Source organism: Macrobrachium nipponense, chromosome 18 (assembly GCF_015104395.2).
Source record: "Macrobrachium nipponense isolate FS-2020 chromosome 18, ASM1510439v2, whole genome shotgun sequence".
Taxonomy (NCBI): Eukaryota; Metazoa; Arthropoda; class Malacostraca; order Decapoda; family Palaemonidae; genus Macrobrachium; species Macrobrachium nipponense.
The window spans coordinates 45,807,201-45,823,309 of record NC_087211.1 but is presented as its reverse complement, the minus strand read 5'-3'; the positions used below and the strand labels follow the sequence as shown (position 1 = coordinate 45,823,309).

At 40.3% G+C, this 16,109-nt stretch overlaps 1 protein-coding gene across 9 annotated transcripts in view; it reads left to right on the top strand.

Moving 5' to 3' along the window:
• The window catches only part of LOC135197013 (G-protein-signaling modulator 2-like), a 533,720-nt gene that overhangs the window by 466,161 nt on the left and 51,450 nt on the right, over positions 1 to 16,109 (top strand). For 8 of the 9 annotated variants that reach the window (XM_064223911.1, XM_064223918.1, XM_064223915.1 and 5 more), the window contains 6 exons: positions 2,702 to 2,825; positions 2,968 to 3,083; positions 5,268 to 5,532; positions 5,713 to 5,874; positions 7,753 to 7,854; positions 9,214 to 9,439. In XM_064223911.1, the coding sequence (XP_064079981.1) occupies positions 2,702 to 2,825; positions 2,968 to 3,083; positions 5,268 to 5,532; positions 5,713 to 5,874; positions 7,753 to 7,854; positions 9,214 to 9,439 (995 nt within the window). The remainder of the gene's footprint in view (positions 1 to 2,701; positions 2,826 to 2,967; positions 3,084 to 5,267; positions 5,533 to 5,712; positions 5,875 to 7,752; positions 7,855 to 9,213; positions 9,440 to 16,109) is intronic. The other variant, XM_064223910.1, reaches the window with a different exon arrangement.

Genomic DNA, 16,109 nt, shown 5'->3' with positions numbered 1-16,109 from the left:
CAACAAGCGGAGAGGGCCTGATATAAGAAGAACAGGGGAATAAGGCAAAACCTAAGCCTGAGTCTGATCGCACCGGAGTAGAGTAGCGAAACCTAACCAATTGTAGGTGCGTTCTCTGAGCCCAGTTCTGCCCCCACCGAAGTGGGGAGCAGCGACAGCATAGAAGATGGAAAAACAGAGCGGCGGGAACAACGGTATGTAAAACTCCGGTGTATACCTTCTGGCGCACGTGATGGTAGGCCACACTTTACCGGAATAAATACAGGCCCGGAGACATACCAACAGGGGCTAAATAAAACATTTTCTTAACATTAATCTCTGAATGTCTCCGCCTACTCCGGAATCCATAATCTCGATATCACAATGGCTAAAACCGGCGGGGTTGGGCTGATACGATTAGAACAGGGAAAATAGGTAAAACCTAGGCCTGAGTCTGATCGCACCAGAGAAGAGAAGCAGTTCCAAGTCAAATAGAAACGCAGCTCTAAGACCAGTTCCGCCCCCACTGGAGTGGGGAAGCAGCGATAACATAAAGGAGTACGGAAAACAGAGTGGCGGAATAGTGGTATGCACAATCCGGCATATAGCCTACTGGCGGATGTGATGGTAGACCCCACCCTCGCCAGAGGACACACTGGCCCGGAGAATACCAATAGAGATTACATAATCTACTAATCACCCAATCTCCTCCGACTAATCCCCTGGATTAAGCTCTACGCTCTAGCTGTCGTTCATCGGTAGGATTACTTGGGCAGCGAGCTAACTAGGCAGTGCCAGAACGAGTCCGGGACAGGGGTGGGGGGGGAGTGTCTGGAGGAGAGTGGACGAGTCGTGATCGCCTGGCCACAGCAACCGATCAGTGACCAACCACCTCTCGGGAGCCGTAAACTAGCCTACCACTAAAGGGGGCAGAAGACGGTCGGCCAACTGACACCCTAAAGGGGCCAATGGCCCAGGTTACACTCAAAAAGACAATTCATAAAATAATTGATGAGGAATTACTGGAAGAACTGCGAAAGGGAGAGGGGGGAAGGGGGTGAGGAACACACCCAGCTAAGATCCCAGTCTAATCCTCCGAGATCGGTACAGAATCCGGTCAGGTAGGCTAGTATGGCTCCAAAGGACGTCATGAAGAGGATGGGTAGAACCTAACTCAACCCTCCAAAATCGAATCTTCCGATCTGGTCAGGTACGATAGGTCTAGGCCCTACAAGCATGACAAGAGAGAGACTCTGTCCTGGACCATCCTTCAAGCAAACATATCTGCCTGGTCGGGTGGCGGTAAAAGGGGCCGCAAGGGTGGAGGGATATACAAGACCGCCTGGCCTACCCTCCAAAACCTAGCCTAGGTCTGGTCGGATAGGCTAGGGAAGGACATCGCGAAGAACTTCCAACCTCATCAAAAGTAAAACAATTATTTGAATAGTTTATCACAAAAGTGCATATAATCAAGTGTGTTACTGACTATAATAAAAAACTACACTAAAAATATACATGCATGAGTACCGCGAGAGAGAGAAATCTTCCTCTCCCAACAATGACTGGCGTACTGCTAGGCTAGCCTAGAATGCCAAAAAACACAATACTCGCGCATAACATATGAAGCATATAACCGTACGCACGAAGAGGAACCAACACGCTCCTGAGGGGCTGAGGATAACAAAAGGGTGCCCCAATAGGCTAAAACGTAAGATAATCGTAAAAGGAAGGCCTCAGAATACGTCAGGAGCGAGATGGGCCCTATAATAGGCAAAAGACGTAAGGATAAAACTCGTAAAAATAAGGCTCCAGAAATCAACAGGAGCAAGAATAATGAAAAAGAATACGAAAACAGTAACCTAAATAGTGAAGTGCTAAACGGTGGACAAAATACATCACAAGATAAAAACTGAGATAATCACGCACGCCGCAAGTCATGCACCCAAAATGGCGAATCGAGAAGGCGTCATACCCGTTTCATGAGAACAAAAGGACTTAAATAAAGGGCCAAAATTGAATGCATCATGCCCCCACGAGATTCAAAAACGACAAATGGAATACTCAACTTAGATGAAGAAACTTGGAGCTCTTGAGAAGACATGCTTCGCCAAAAAACACTTCCTGGGGACAGCGAAAAACAGCGCATGCGAACACAAGATGTGCTAAATCAGGAATGGAGCTTTCGGGCAGAAGTTGTGGTAGTAGCGAGCAGAAGGTAGAAGTTGTAACGGCACCTATCTAGAGAGGGGTTTTGAGAGGAGACTTCTAATTGGCAAAGTATCTGTGGTAGTGGCTTCCACTCGCCCTTGTGCTATACCGACACCCTTTATGGGTGAGCGAGCTGGAGGTAGTAACTCCAGCATTCCATTTAGCTTTTTTCTCTGGTATATTTAGCATCTATTTATACCTAGAAATGTGTGCTACAGGAACATTTCACCGGGCGACACAGGTCGAACCCAGAAATAGAAGTTTCCTCATGTATGTGTTCAAGACCAATAACAGAGATGATTAGTCTTCAGAATTTATTTTTAAAATTTGTTCTCTCCATAAATTTGTTTTCTTATAATAATATAAGCTTTTCCTCTAATCCTAATCCACTTCCTTTGACATCTGTTTTATCCATAAAATTTGAAATTTTCCTGGCCATCAAGTGCCTAAACTATATTGCATTTTCCTTGATGACCAGTTTATAATTGATACTATATTTTATTGATTTTTTTAGTGCCAATTTACGTTTGATGGAGGAGCTTAATGACCGATCAGCTCAGGGTAGAGCTTGTGGGAATTTGGGGAACACTCACTACCTTCTTGGGAATTTTACTCAGGCAATTAATTACCATAATGAGGTATGAACTTTATTAATATTTAATAGTGTCATTTTGCTGTTAATATATTGCACAAGACTGAATTTAAAGAAAGAACATTGAATTTCCTATATCTTGAAAGCTCGCATTATGTTTCACTCATCAAAGTTTTACAAACTTTCAGAGATTAGCAATTGCAAAGGAGTTTGGAGATAAGGCTGCAGAAAGGAGAGCTCATAGTAACTTAGGAAATGCACATATATTTCTGGGAGAGTTTGAAACAGCGGCAGAACATTACAAGTATGCATAATCTTGTTTCATGTTATCAGTCTTTGGTTAATTTGATGTGATGAATTTGTCATATAACTTTCAAGCATAGCCAACGTCAGTTGGGCTAAGTTACATTACCTTATATTTCCCATAGCTTAATCACGGTGAGAGCTTTTTTCCCCAATTTTGCAATTTTTTTTTAACCAACGTTCTAGCTTTACTTTATTTTTTGGAAATCCATTTCTTCACTGTACTAATGTTTAATGATTACTTCCTGCTTTGGTGGCTTTACCTTTATCAATTAATCAAAGTTTAAATCAAAGGTTATTTATATTTAATATGAAAAATATCTCAATTTGTCACTACTGTACGTTTCTGCTGTTTCTTTTGCACATCCTTCTTTTGGGAGTAGTAATAATTGAAAATGGTAAAGCAATTAGGTTAGGCTATGCCTAATTTCTGGTTGTGGTAGACTTTATTTTCATTATGACAGTGGAATTAGTCTGATGATTCCATATTCTGAAACTGTACATAGGTATTTCTGTTCAGCTCCCATTACTCATGAAATTTAGTACTTAAATTCCAGTAGTACAGCAAATAATTCATTCTCTGTTTACTTCCTGTGTTAGCAAAAACCGAGTTTAGCATAATGAAATGGTAAAGTAAAATAAGTTTTCAAAAAGTAAAGAACCAAGGCAGTGACTTCAGTTTATAAGAATCTTCTATTGTGTGTTAATCACTAATATATATCTTACAGATTGAACTGTAAATTATTTTGCACTTACTGGAAATCGTTTCAAGTTTTTGCGCAAGTTCAAGTTTTTGCGCATGAGAGTTTACTATGGAAATAGTTTAGTGTCAGTGCATTTCTTTATATGAACTGTTAGTTTTATGAAGATCTTAAAATTCAGCTGCATATATATATATATATATATATATATATATATATATATATATATATATATATATGGCAGTCATCGGGTTACGATTGGGGTTCCATTTATGAGACACGTCGTAAGCCGAAAATCGTCGTAAGCCGGAACATTGTCAAAAATCCTAAGAAAACCTTACTTTTTAATGCTTTAGGTGCATTCAAAACTATGTAAACTGCATTCTTATTGTATTTTTCATCAAAAAAAAACCTTTACCTTTAAATATTGATTATTTTGCATTTTTGGTGTCATATTTCATCTGCCAGATCAGCATTTGTAGGCGTCGTAACTCTGGAACATGCGTCGTAACCCTGGAACATGCGTCGTAACCCTGGAAATAATTTCTGATGAATATAATTGAAAAGCGTTGTAACCTCGGAACTGTCGTAAGCCGAGACCGGGTCATAACCCGGGGATAATGCCCTGGGGTATATATATATATATATATATATATATACCAAGAAGAGTATACAATATCATATATAAGATATATATATATATATCCTATATTTGTATTTATAAGAATTATATATATATTAAAGATATATAAATATATTGTAAGATAATAATTACTATAATATATAGATAATATATATAATATCTATATAAATATAATATAATATATATATATATTATACTATATATATAAATATATAAATATATATAAAATATATAATATTATATATATACTATAGAATATTCTAATAATATCTATATATTATATATATATTATAATATACAAATATATATAATATTAATATATATATTTATTAAATTATATATATATATATATTATATATATATATTAATATATATATATATATAGTTATATATATATATTATGATATATATATATATTAGGATATATATATATATATAGTTATTTATTTATTATATAGCCACTTTTCTCAGGTTATTTGTTTGCCAAATCACTGGTGCTCATTGGAGCCTTTTCAAGTTTTAGTAGGAATTTATATTTCTGGGATTTTAGTTGAAAAATCAGCTTTGGGTTATTAGATGATGAATTTTAAAATGTTTTTTATACTGGAATTCTGCTTTGTCTTATAAGACAAAATGAAAGGCTTGGTTGGGAATTAGGCTACTGTGCCTAACATTTGGAGTTGCTGGAGTTCAAACCAGTTAAATTAGTATTATAGAATTTCAGAAATTTATGTTCTGTTGCTTAAAACTTCAGTTGGGAAGATTGTATGTAATAAGAAGGATTGGTTGCCATTTACTACCGTTTTTGATTTAAGTAATTTTGTTAAAAATTTTTTTGCAGGAAAACTTTACAATTAGCGCAAGAATTAGGAGATAGAGCAGTGGAGGCCCAGGCTTGCTACTCTTTAGGTAACACGTACACCTTATTGCGAGACTACCCAATGGCTATTCATTACCATTTACGGCATTTGGCAATAGCACAGGAATTAGCAGACAAAGTAGGAGAAGGAAGAGCATGTTGGAGTTTAGGAAATGCGTATTCTTCTACAAATAATCACGAAAAAGCTCTTCAGTATGCCAATAGACATTTAGAAATCTCAAAAGAAGTAAGTTATTTTTATGGTACTTTTGTTTGTTGTTATTTTTTATAAGTTTATGAACTGTATTTTATTTCATACTGCAAAACTTCATAGCCTTTTCACATGGTATATACGTATAGGATGATTTTTTTTTTTTTACTTGGTAAAAAATTTGTTTGATTAAATGGCCATAAATTTTGTTCACAGATAGGAGATAAAACAGGCCAAGCAGCAGCCCAAATGAATTTAACAGACATTAGAAAGGCATTGGGGCTTCCTCCAACACCTGCTGATGATTCAGTGGAAACATCCGAAGATTCAAAGTCACGAGCACGTAGGAAATCTATGGAGAACATGGACCTCCTCAAGGTATGTTCAGCTGTTTTCAGAGAAGTTTTTCACTCTCTCACTGGTTTGTTTAAGATTATTTTAGCATGATAGTTCAGTAAATGTATTTTTTGGTGGGGACTGTTTCTTTTTATATATTAGTCATTAATCTTGATGTTTTGTTGAAAATTTCAGATAAATTTAAGATTTACTGTCTGGCTTATCCCAAAAGAATTTTTTTTCCCAGTTTTATTTAAGGGATTTCAAGATGGGTTTATATTCACACCCTTGCCTTGAATAATGCATAAAGTGTTCTCACAATTACAGTTTTGCACACACACAGGTGCTTAATTGTAACCTTGGTCATTCAATTTTGCCGATATAATCTTGTCCACCATTGAATACAGTCAGTACTTTTACTGATATAGCGCTAAATGATTGTGCTGCATATGTTTGGATAGTTTTTGCTGTTATATGTTTTCTGTAACATTATGTATGTTCTTCAAGATTAGCAATTACATGAAGCATTGATTATATATGCATAGCATCATTTCTCATATTTTTGTTTATACTATCACTAACAGTATCTAGTTAAGTTTTTGTGAAGCTGTTCTTTTGATTTTTGTTTGCCTTGCACTTATATACACACAATTTTGTATGTATACTGTATGTCCTTAGCAGTAGTTAAGATATGCTTCCAAATTTGTTAGTGTGAAGTCGTGGGCAGCTATAAATTTAATGGTTTAAGTGGAAGATAAGTGCAAATCATGACATTAAGCCTTAATTTATTTTAGGAGGCTTATAAGTAAAACGGAGACCCTTAACAGGGTTATATTTTTCTTAGACTTGAAGTAAATGGTTCCCAATATTATATTAAAAATTTCCAGTGTACTTTATCATGATATTTCCCTCACTGTTGTTAAAGAGCATTTGTTTGATTTAAGCAAAAGGTGAATTATTTTGTTAAAACTTTATTTGATCATAAATGCTCATAAAATTTATATATAAAAAAGTGATCTGTAGTGTATAAATATGAAAGTTTATGACCCTATAGTAGAATGCCCTATATTAACTTTAAAAAAAAAAGGTCAACAGCAAAATTCCCCTTCATTTCACATTATACCATTCATACAAACTTTTATAGAACTGTTAGTAAATACATGTACATATAGATACTTATAGTAGAATGCCCTATATTAACTTTGAAAAAAAAAAAAGATCAACAGTAAAATTCCCCTTCATTTCACATTACCATTCATACAAACTTTTATAGAACTGTTAATAAATACATGTACATGTAGATACTTAGTGCAAACTTCCCCCACATTATGGGTTTTGATCACCACATAAAAATTTATATCTGTTGTATTGACAAAATGTCTATCAGAATTTATGATATGTAGTTAAGTTATTCCTTAATCTCCATGGCAATAGTGTAATTAGACTTACTAATTATAGGTTACACTAAATTGTGTACGTATCTTCTGGCAACTGTATACGTAATTAGACCTGTCAATGTACTATTAGATTTTTTTTTTTTTTTTTTTTTTTTTTTTTTTTTGCATGACTTCTGTTATACAAATAACGTATTTCAGTTTTTGGTACTATTAGTTTCGAATGGTGGAGCTAAGTTTTAACTACTGAGCTAAAAAAAAAAACACATAAGAAAGTCTAATTTTTATCTTGCAGCCTGGTCATAGGTTTTTCGATCTACCGAGTAACTACATTCATTTGTTAAGCTGCATAGCAGTACTATTACACAGTTATTGCTGAATTGTTTTGGCAGAGTGATGTGCAATAGTTTTTTCTTTCTATATTCAAAATGGAGCATTTTGAACCATTTTATTAGATTGATTTTATAGTTGCTATATCATTACATGAATGTTTTTCACCAAGGTTAAGTCCTCACGGACATTTCAGATGACCCCAGATGCCAAGGGTGTCCTGCAGAAATATCAGAGTGAAGACTCAGGTTCTCACAATGGTCCATCATTCGCCTTTAGTCCTTCTGCTGATATGAATGTGCGTTTTTTTTTTATTTTGCATAATTTAGTTTTTAGGTTTTGAATCTCATATTTTTATTTTCTTACCACATTGATTTATAAGTCCATGTTTAATTGTTAAAACATTTAGAATTGTGCTTTTTCTTAAAGAATTTTTTTCTCCATGTATTCCATACTAAATGAAGTTGGTTGTCCTTAAATCAATTATTTTGATTAGAAAGTTTGTCATTGGCTTTGTTTATGTATACATATAGAGAAACATTAAGTTCTGAACAGTAAAACTACAATTGTATTTTGATTGCCAGCAAATACAAAAAGATTAATCCTTCAAGGACTATAGTATTCATTAGTTATCAAAGTACTAAAGTGAGGTAAAAAAAAATTTACATATGTTGAAGGCATTTAGACATACAGTGCATAGGAAACAAGCAGAAGAAAATTAAATATAGAATTATAAGACCACTGGTAAAGCAGCATAGATACTTAAAAGTTATAATGTAACCCAAAGAAATGGTAACAAAGCTAAAACAAACTTCAGCTTTAGCTGGGCCCAGTACACTGGTTAATGACAAATCAGAGTGCAATATTCAGTCTTCAAGAGCAATGTGAAATTTATTTTGTGGAGGTGTAAGAAAAATGCAACCAGGATAAATGCAAGTGATGACTTTTCCTGTGAAATCAAAACAGAATTTGTCCCCAAAACTAAATGTGGTATACCCAAATGTTCAGTAATAAATGTAATTTTATTAATTTCATGTAAGAGAATTAGAATATATTTAATTGCATGTTATCCCTGGTTAGTCATGTAACATTGTCAATGCTATAATACAAGCAATTCACTGTACAGTATAGCTTGCAGGATAAATTTCATCAGTAACAAAGTTTCCAGTGTGACAAAATTATTTATCTTTTGTAAATCCATAAAAAGTAAATAGTACACATTTTTGGCAAGAGTTTGTGCTCAGAATTTGCTTAGTTAACCAATTTACTTGGCTCCAAGCCAAAATTATTTAGTAATCATGAAATGCAATGCTTGATTTTTGCTTTGTTTCCGGTTAACTATATATCTCCGTGTTTTCTCCCTCTCTCCTCACTTGACAGTTGAGCACTTTATGACTAAAGGTTGTCATTAAATTTTTCGGTTTTTCGTATATTGGATTTCTGTTCATGATCATAGTTAATACTTGTATTTATGTAGATTCATCACAACATACTGCACAGCTGAATATCTTTCATTTTCTTTATCTTCATCAGTAAAATTTATTGTTAGTTTACATTAGAAAACTTCATGTAGTCTTAGAATTCTTATAATAATGTGTAAATTCTGTCAGAACTTTCCATTACAACTCATTTTAACGTGGTTTCCCTTTAAAATCAGACTTCAGCAAATGAATCAAATGCTGAGGAAGATAGTTTCTTTGAACTGTTGTCAAGATTTCAAAGTAAACGGATGGACGACCAACGGTGTACCTTATCCATTGATAACAATAAGGAAAATCAGCCTCAACCTCCACAACCTCACCTCCCTCCTCATAGAGAGGCTGGATCACTCTCTTCCACGGGCTCTACTAATGGAACAGCAACTCCCTCAGATAATGGTGCAAGTAAGTTCTGCCACTTTCTTTAGTATTTCTTAGCTACTACATTAGATGTGAATAACATATAGCTGAAGTCATTAATCACTGTGTTTAATGCCAAATCTTTTGTTCTGGATTTTAAAGTTAGGTAGTGAATGACTTCTTTCCTTTTATATCTATCAATGTCTGATTTTTTTTTTCTGAGCCTGTAACTGAAATTTCATATTAGATCAGGTTGTCATTCCTTCTTTATGCTGATGAAATATTTTTACCAAGTATTATGCAGCAAAATAACTTGAGATCATAAAAGAATAAATTTGTTATATTTTTAAAACCAAATAAACCAGATGTGTTCATATTTTATATTTCTTTCTTTATTTGGAAGTCTTTAATATTTATATTATTATACAACAGCATTTTATTTTTGCCATTAAATATAAATTTCTCTTGAATTGTAGATAATGTACCAGAACCCTAATTCATTTTTTATGAAAATTTACAAATGGAAAGGGGTGGTCATACTCATACCAAGCAGAGGTGTTTTGCATTTATAAGTTTTGATCTTGAAATACTAACTGTCACATGTCTTTGACCCTTTTATTTTTCAGAAATTTTATATTATGTAACTTTAATCATACATATTAACTTTTAAAACTGACCATGAATGGCTTTACTCACTTTTCTACTATGCATTTGAAGTTCCAAGGCTCCTGTATTGTCCATATTACGGGAATTATTAAAATCTTCGTTTTCCCATTGCAGTATGTATGTAGTAGCAACAATTCAAGTTAATTAGTGAGAGTTCAAAGGCTGTTGTTCATTTTTGCCAGTGCAGCCTGTCTGTGGTGATTTGCTCCTCAGTCACAATGGAGGAAAGAGTATTCAGAGATATTTCCAGCACAAGGGTGTATGATCTTCCTAGAAAAAATGGTGTTAAAAATATGCACATGGACTCAATTAGGTGGAAATTTATTGTACATTTTCTGTTGCAGAGACTGTATAATATAAGCTTGATTTCTACATCTTGTACTGAGAATTCTGCATTTTTGAACAATAAGATTTTAAAAATATATAAATCAATGTATGGATATGGGCAAGTTAACATGTTACATTATAGTACAGAGGTTTACTTTTTAGATAGAAGTCATAGCGGAGTTATACAGTAGCAAAAACTAAAACAATATTTGTTCATACGCGAACAAACCCTCGGTCTTAACAATAGGATAATCTAGCGCCTAGCTGGATCTGGTTAAAAAGCAGATGAAAGCAAGGAATCTTGTGATATCTGGCAATGCATGCATAGATCGGGTGAAGAGTGGTCAAACGCCGATCATCTAGGCCAGTCTTTTCTTAACCACCTGGATGAGAGTTGGGTTTTTTCCTCTCTTGGCCTTTTCCCGGTTCTTGCCCGTTTCGTTTCCTTTAGTGTGTGTGTGTGCGCGTGTGTGTGTTTTTACCTGGTATTATGGCTTCTTCTGCTCCTTCTCGACGTTGGCGTTTGTGCCCCGGAGTTCCTGGGTTCCCATGTTCTAGTTTTTTGGCTTCATCAGCGACAGACCCTCACATCACATGCAGTAGGTGTCGTTCGAATTTTTGTACAATTACGAATCCTTGTACGGAATGCCGGGCATGGCTTATGGAGCAGTGGAGGAGGTTTTATGGTAAAAGGGAACATCAGAGAGTCTCCACTCTAACTACTTGGGAGGGCTTTGCTCCTATTCCCGATATTTCGTCTTCCGCAGTAGTCAACCCCCATAGTATCGTTGTTCCAGCATCTCCTTCCTTTTCTTCCACTGATTCGTCGTTGGAAGTATCAGGAGGTTGCCAGGGTATTTTTTGTAATGTAGCCCCCTCTTCCTCGGGAGCTTTTTCGGTTCCCGAGAAGGGTGAGGTTTTTTCATCATTCTCTTCTCTTCCAGAGTCGGAGGCGTCCAAAATGGCGGCGATTTGGAAGACGCTTGGGCTAGGAGGTACCCCGTCCTTGAAGGGGTTGTTAGTGCATTTTGTGGAGGCTTGCACCCCCCTTCCCCGTCCAGCCAAGCCATCCCCCCTCCTCCTGTTCTCGTCTCCGCGGGTGGGAGCAGTCGGCCATCTTGTATTGCTCCACCGGTGTATGCCGTCGCCTTGTCTCGGAGTGACGCTGCGGCGTCAGTCCCATTGTTGTCGTCACGGGGCCCATCTTTGTGTATTCCTCCGCTAGTGGCGTCTCTTTCCCCCTCGCTCAGAGGGGAAGCCGTGACATCACCACCGCTTGTGACGTCATTCTCATCGATGACGTATCTCCCTGTCACCTCCTCTGATCCGCCTCACTTAGCTGCGACGTCATCTCTGCCGCCCAGTTCGCAACATCTCCCTTGTCTTCAGAGCCTTCTCTGGCACATCAGTCCGAGATCATATGCCAGGCAGTGCTTCAGAGGCTGGACTCTCTTGGGAACGCGTTGCTTCGTCCCCGCCTTCCAAGAAGAGTGTGCATAAGAAGCTAGTGCTGTCTTCCTCTCCCTCTTCCCCCTCTACGCCTCGTAGGCGCATTAAGCATTGGAAGGCTAAGGACTTTGCCCTTCCTTCGCCGTCGAGGGAGGAACAGCGTGGACGTGTTCCCGAGAGTGCTGAGGTTTCGGGCTGTGTTAGTGATGCGTGTTCTGCAGGGGTTGCTTCACCGCCAAATCTCGTACGTGCAACCACCGAGCGTGTTGCAACCTCCCCTGTCCGTGCACGTGATGGTAGTGCTCCTTCTTCTCCAAGGCCTATTCGTCACCTTAAAGATCTGAAGGCACCTGTCAAGAGGTCAAAGGTAGTGAGCACAGAGGTGGTGCAGCCGGAGTGTTTGCCTGCCTCTCTAACTGGTGCCTCTAAGACTTCCACTATAAGGGATTCTCCGTCAATCTCGAGTACTCGAGTTTCCCCCCCATCTCATGTATGTACGGCCGCCACGCTCGTGTCTGTTCATGGACATCTGGAGTCACCTGTTGAGGTAAGTGATGTGCCTAGTGTTACAGTAGGCCCGTCTAGGAGGCTGACGCTTGGACCCAGCCCAGATAGGTTAGTTGGGGTTTCAGACTGTTTGGCTACTAACCCTTCTGTGAATTTTGGTGAAAAAGGTGCATTTGAAGAGCCTACACATCCTTCTCGTCGTCGTTCGCCAGTGCCAGAGCAGGAAGAGGGGTACACGCAGGAGTTTCTGTCTTCCTTTTCGGAGGTTGTTGATCTCATTTGTGGGTTCAACAATTTGGAAAGTAGGACTTAGGCTCAGTCGTCTTACACTCCTTGCTTGGAAGCCTTGGTGGGAGCTGCTCAGGACCCCAAATCATCTCTTCAGCTGCCGTTGTCGGGGCACGTTCAGTCGGTCATGCAGAAGGTTAACGCCTCTGTTTCTGACCGGGACGGTTCACTTCGCTTTAGAGGCTCTACCAAACTACTACCCCCACCTCTCACAAGACATAGGAAGTACTATGCTATGAGCTCTGCGTTTTTGTTGTCATGCCACCTTACCCCAGACGTCATTCGCCTGGAGCTGGGTTTGACTTTGGAACAGGTGAGGTCAGTGGCTCCGTCCTTGTCTCCACAAGACGCCTTAGCTTTGGAATCAACGGTAGCCTCCATGTTGCAGACGGTTTCTTGGCTGGACCTCTGGTCTGTGGTGATTGCCAAAATAGCTTCTGACAGGTTCCCTGAAGGGTTGGTGAGTGCTGCCTCGCTTGCCAGTCTTTTGCAGTCCATGGGCAGGGCGTTTTCTTATTTGGCTCACCTCAGGGCCAATTTACGGGCTAATCTTCTGGTTAGGAGGGACTCAGCTTTGTCTAGGATGGAGAGGTCGCTCGACACCGAGTCTTTGCTGGCCTTGAGGAACAGTGATCTGTTGGAGTCGCAATTCTTGTTTCCGCGGACAGAGCTTGAAAATATGATAGACCAACGTCAGGCTGACACCAACGACCGACTGGTGCACCAAGCCGTGTCTAAATCAGAGTCCCGCCCTCGGAGACGTCCGGCCCCAATCCTCCCCCGGTCCAGCAGCAGTCGAGGAGATCGTCGCCTGGTAGGCCATCGAGGACCTCAAGTTTGGCATGGCCTTCCCATTCAATACAGCCCAAGTCTCAGGATCAACGCCCCTTTTGCTCTCATTCCTTTAAACCAAGAAGTGGCCCCAGGGGCAGAGGTCAAAGGGGCCATCGGTAGGTTGGGTGCCTCTCCCTCTCCTGCGCCACGGGTGGGGGGTTGCCTGGCTGGCCATTGGGCCAAGTGGCAGAGTTACGGGGCGGAGAAGTGGGTGGTAGATGTCCTTCGGGTGGGATACCTGTTGCCATTCGACTTCTCTCCTCCTCTGTTGGACAAGCCGCAGCTCAGGAAGACGTATCCCCCAGATTCTCTGAAGTTCTTGGCTCTTCGGGAGGAAGTGCAGAAAATTCTGGACAAGGATGCGATAGCGGAAGTAGTGTGTCTATCCCCGGGGTTTTACAGTCACATCTTCTTGGTGCCCAAGGCGTTGGGAGGATGGAGGCCTGTGATCAACTTATCCACCTTGAATCGCTTCATCAGGAAGACACGGTTCAAGAAGGAGACCCTGCGCTCGGTGTTGGCAGCCGTGAGGGAAGGCGACTTCATGCTGTCGATAGACTTGAAGGACGCATACTTCCAAATCCCTGTTCATCCCACGTCCAGGAAGTTCCTTTGCTTCTCTCTGGCGGACAAGATTTTCGAGCTCAAAGTCTTGTGCATCAGGTTGACCACTGCCCCTCAAGTGTTCACATGGGTCTTCTCTCTCGTGTCAAGTTGGGCCCATGCTCAGGGGATCCGTTTGCTGAGGTACCTCGATGATTGGTTGGTCTTGGCAGTTTCCAGGGAGAAGCTGCTGCAAGACAGGGATCGTCTCCTTCGGTTCTGTCTGGACCTGGGCATAATAGTCAACCAGGAAAAGTCGAACCTCGTACCTACTCAAAGGATTCTCTACCTGGGCATGGTCATCGATATGACAGTGGGAAGAGTTTTCCCATTGGATCAGAGATTGGAGAAGTTGCGGGGTGAGGCGCACAACTTCCTATCAAAGTCGCATCAGTCGGCTCATCAGTGGCAGGTTCTTCTGGGAGTGCTATCTTCCCTGGAGAAGCTGGTCCCTCATGGGCATCTTCATCTTCGGTCTCTGCAATGGAGACTGGGGGAATTTTGGTCTCCGGCGGGGGACTCTTCCCTGTTTATGGTCCCACTGTCTTTGGAAGTGAGAGAAGACCTTCGTTGGTGGTTGGACGACCAGAATCTATTGAAGGGCGTCCCTCTGCGTTCTCTCCCTCTGGACTTCCTACTGTTCTCGGACGCCTCCCTCGCAGGTTGGGGCGCGCACTTAGGCGGCCTCATCGCTTCAGGCGTTTTGGGTTTGGAGGACAAGCAGCAGCATATCAACGTCTTGGAGTTGAATGCAGCTTTCTTGGGTCTGAAATGAGTTTCGGGGGATGGTAGAGGGTCACTCTGTCGTTCTCATGTCAGACAACACCACGATGGTAGCCTACGTGAACAAACAGGGAGGCCTGGTTTCTCAGCAACTTCATGCCTTGACTGTCGAGCTTCACCAGTGGGCAATCAGCAATTCGGTAGAGCTCTCAGCCAGGTATATCCCAGGGAAACGGAATGTGGTCGCAGACAAACTCAGTCGCCGGGATCAGATCTTAGGCACAGAGTGGTCCCTTCATCAAGTGGTGGCAGACAAGCTTTTCCAGATTTGGGGGAGACCCATGCTGGACCTTTTCACGACACGCTTTAACAGGAAGCTGGAGGTGTTATGTTCATTGGTCCCGGATCCCTTAGCATTGGCAGAAGACTCATTCCAACATCCCTGGGACAATCTGGAAGTGTATGCCTTCCGTCCGTTTCGTTTGATCCGTCAGGTTCTGAACAGGCTGTTGGGTTCACAGGGTCTCAGAATAACTTTGGTAGCCCCTCTGTGGCCTCAGGCGGAATGGTTTCCAGATCTGCTATAGTTGTTGTCAGAGATTCCGAGGGAGATCCCCCCTTGGCAGCATCTCCTGTGTCAGCCCCATGCAGAAAGGTTCCACCAGTCAGTAGAATCCCTGTCTCTTCACGGTTGGAGGCTATCAACTATCTCCTCCGAGAGAGAGGCTTTTCTCAGAAATCAGCTGGGCACATGTCCAGCAGTCTTAGGAAGTCAACCTCTGCAGTTTACCAAGGCAAATGGGCGATCTACTGTGATTGGTGTCGTAAACGGGGATTTTCTCCACTCGCGACCTCTATTCAGCGAATAGTAGACTTTTTAACCCTTAAACACCGAAGAGGTTTTTTAAAATTCGTCTCCTGTATGCCGGCGGCGTTCGCAAGTGAGCGCTGAAGCGGAAAAAATGTTTTCATACATTCAACTTCCCTGACAGATATATACTTAGCTAAGACTCCGTCTTCCCCGACAGAAATTCGAATTTCGCGGCACACGCTACAGGTAGGTAGGTCAGGTGATCTACCGTCCCGCCGCTGGGTGGCAGGAATAGGAACCATTACCTTCTAGAACCAGATTTTTCTCTGTCGCCAAATTGTAAACAAACGTTTGCGGTACCTCCTGACTTGATTTTCGTGTTTCATCGCCATCGATCTTCTGGGCTGTCTTTTGCAGGGAAGTACTGGGTCTTTGGTTCGGCATACGCTTTTATTAACTTTTTAATAAATTTGACTTCGAAAATTTTGAAGAATTTATGAAGTGTAA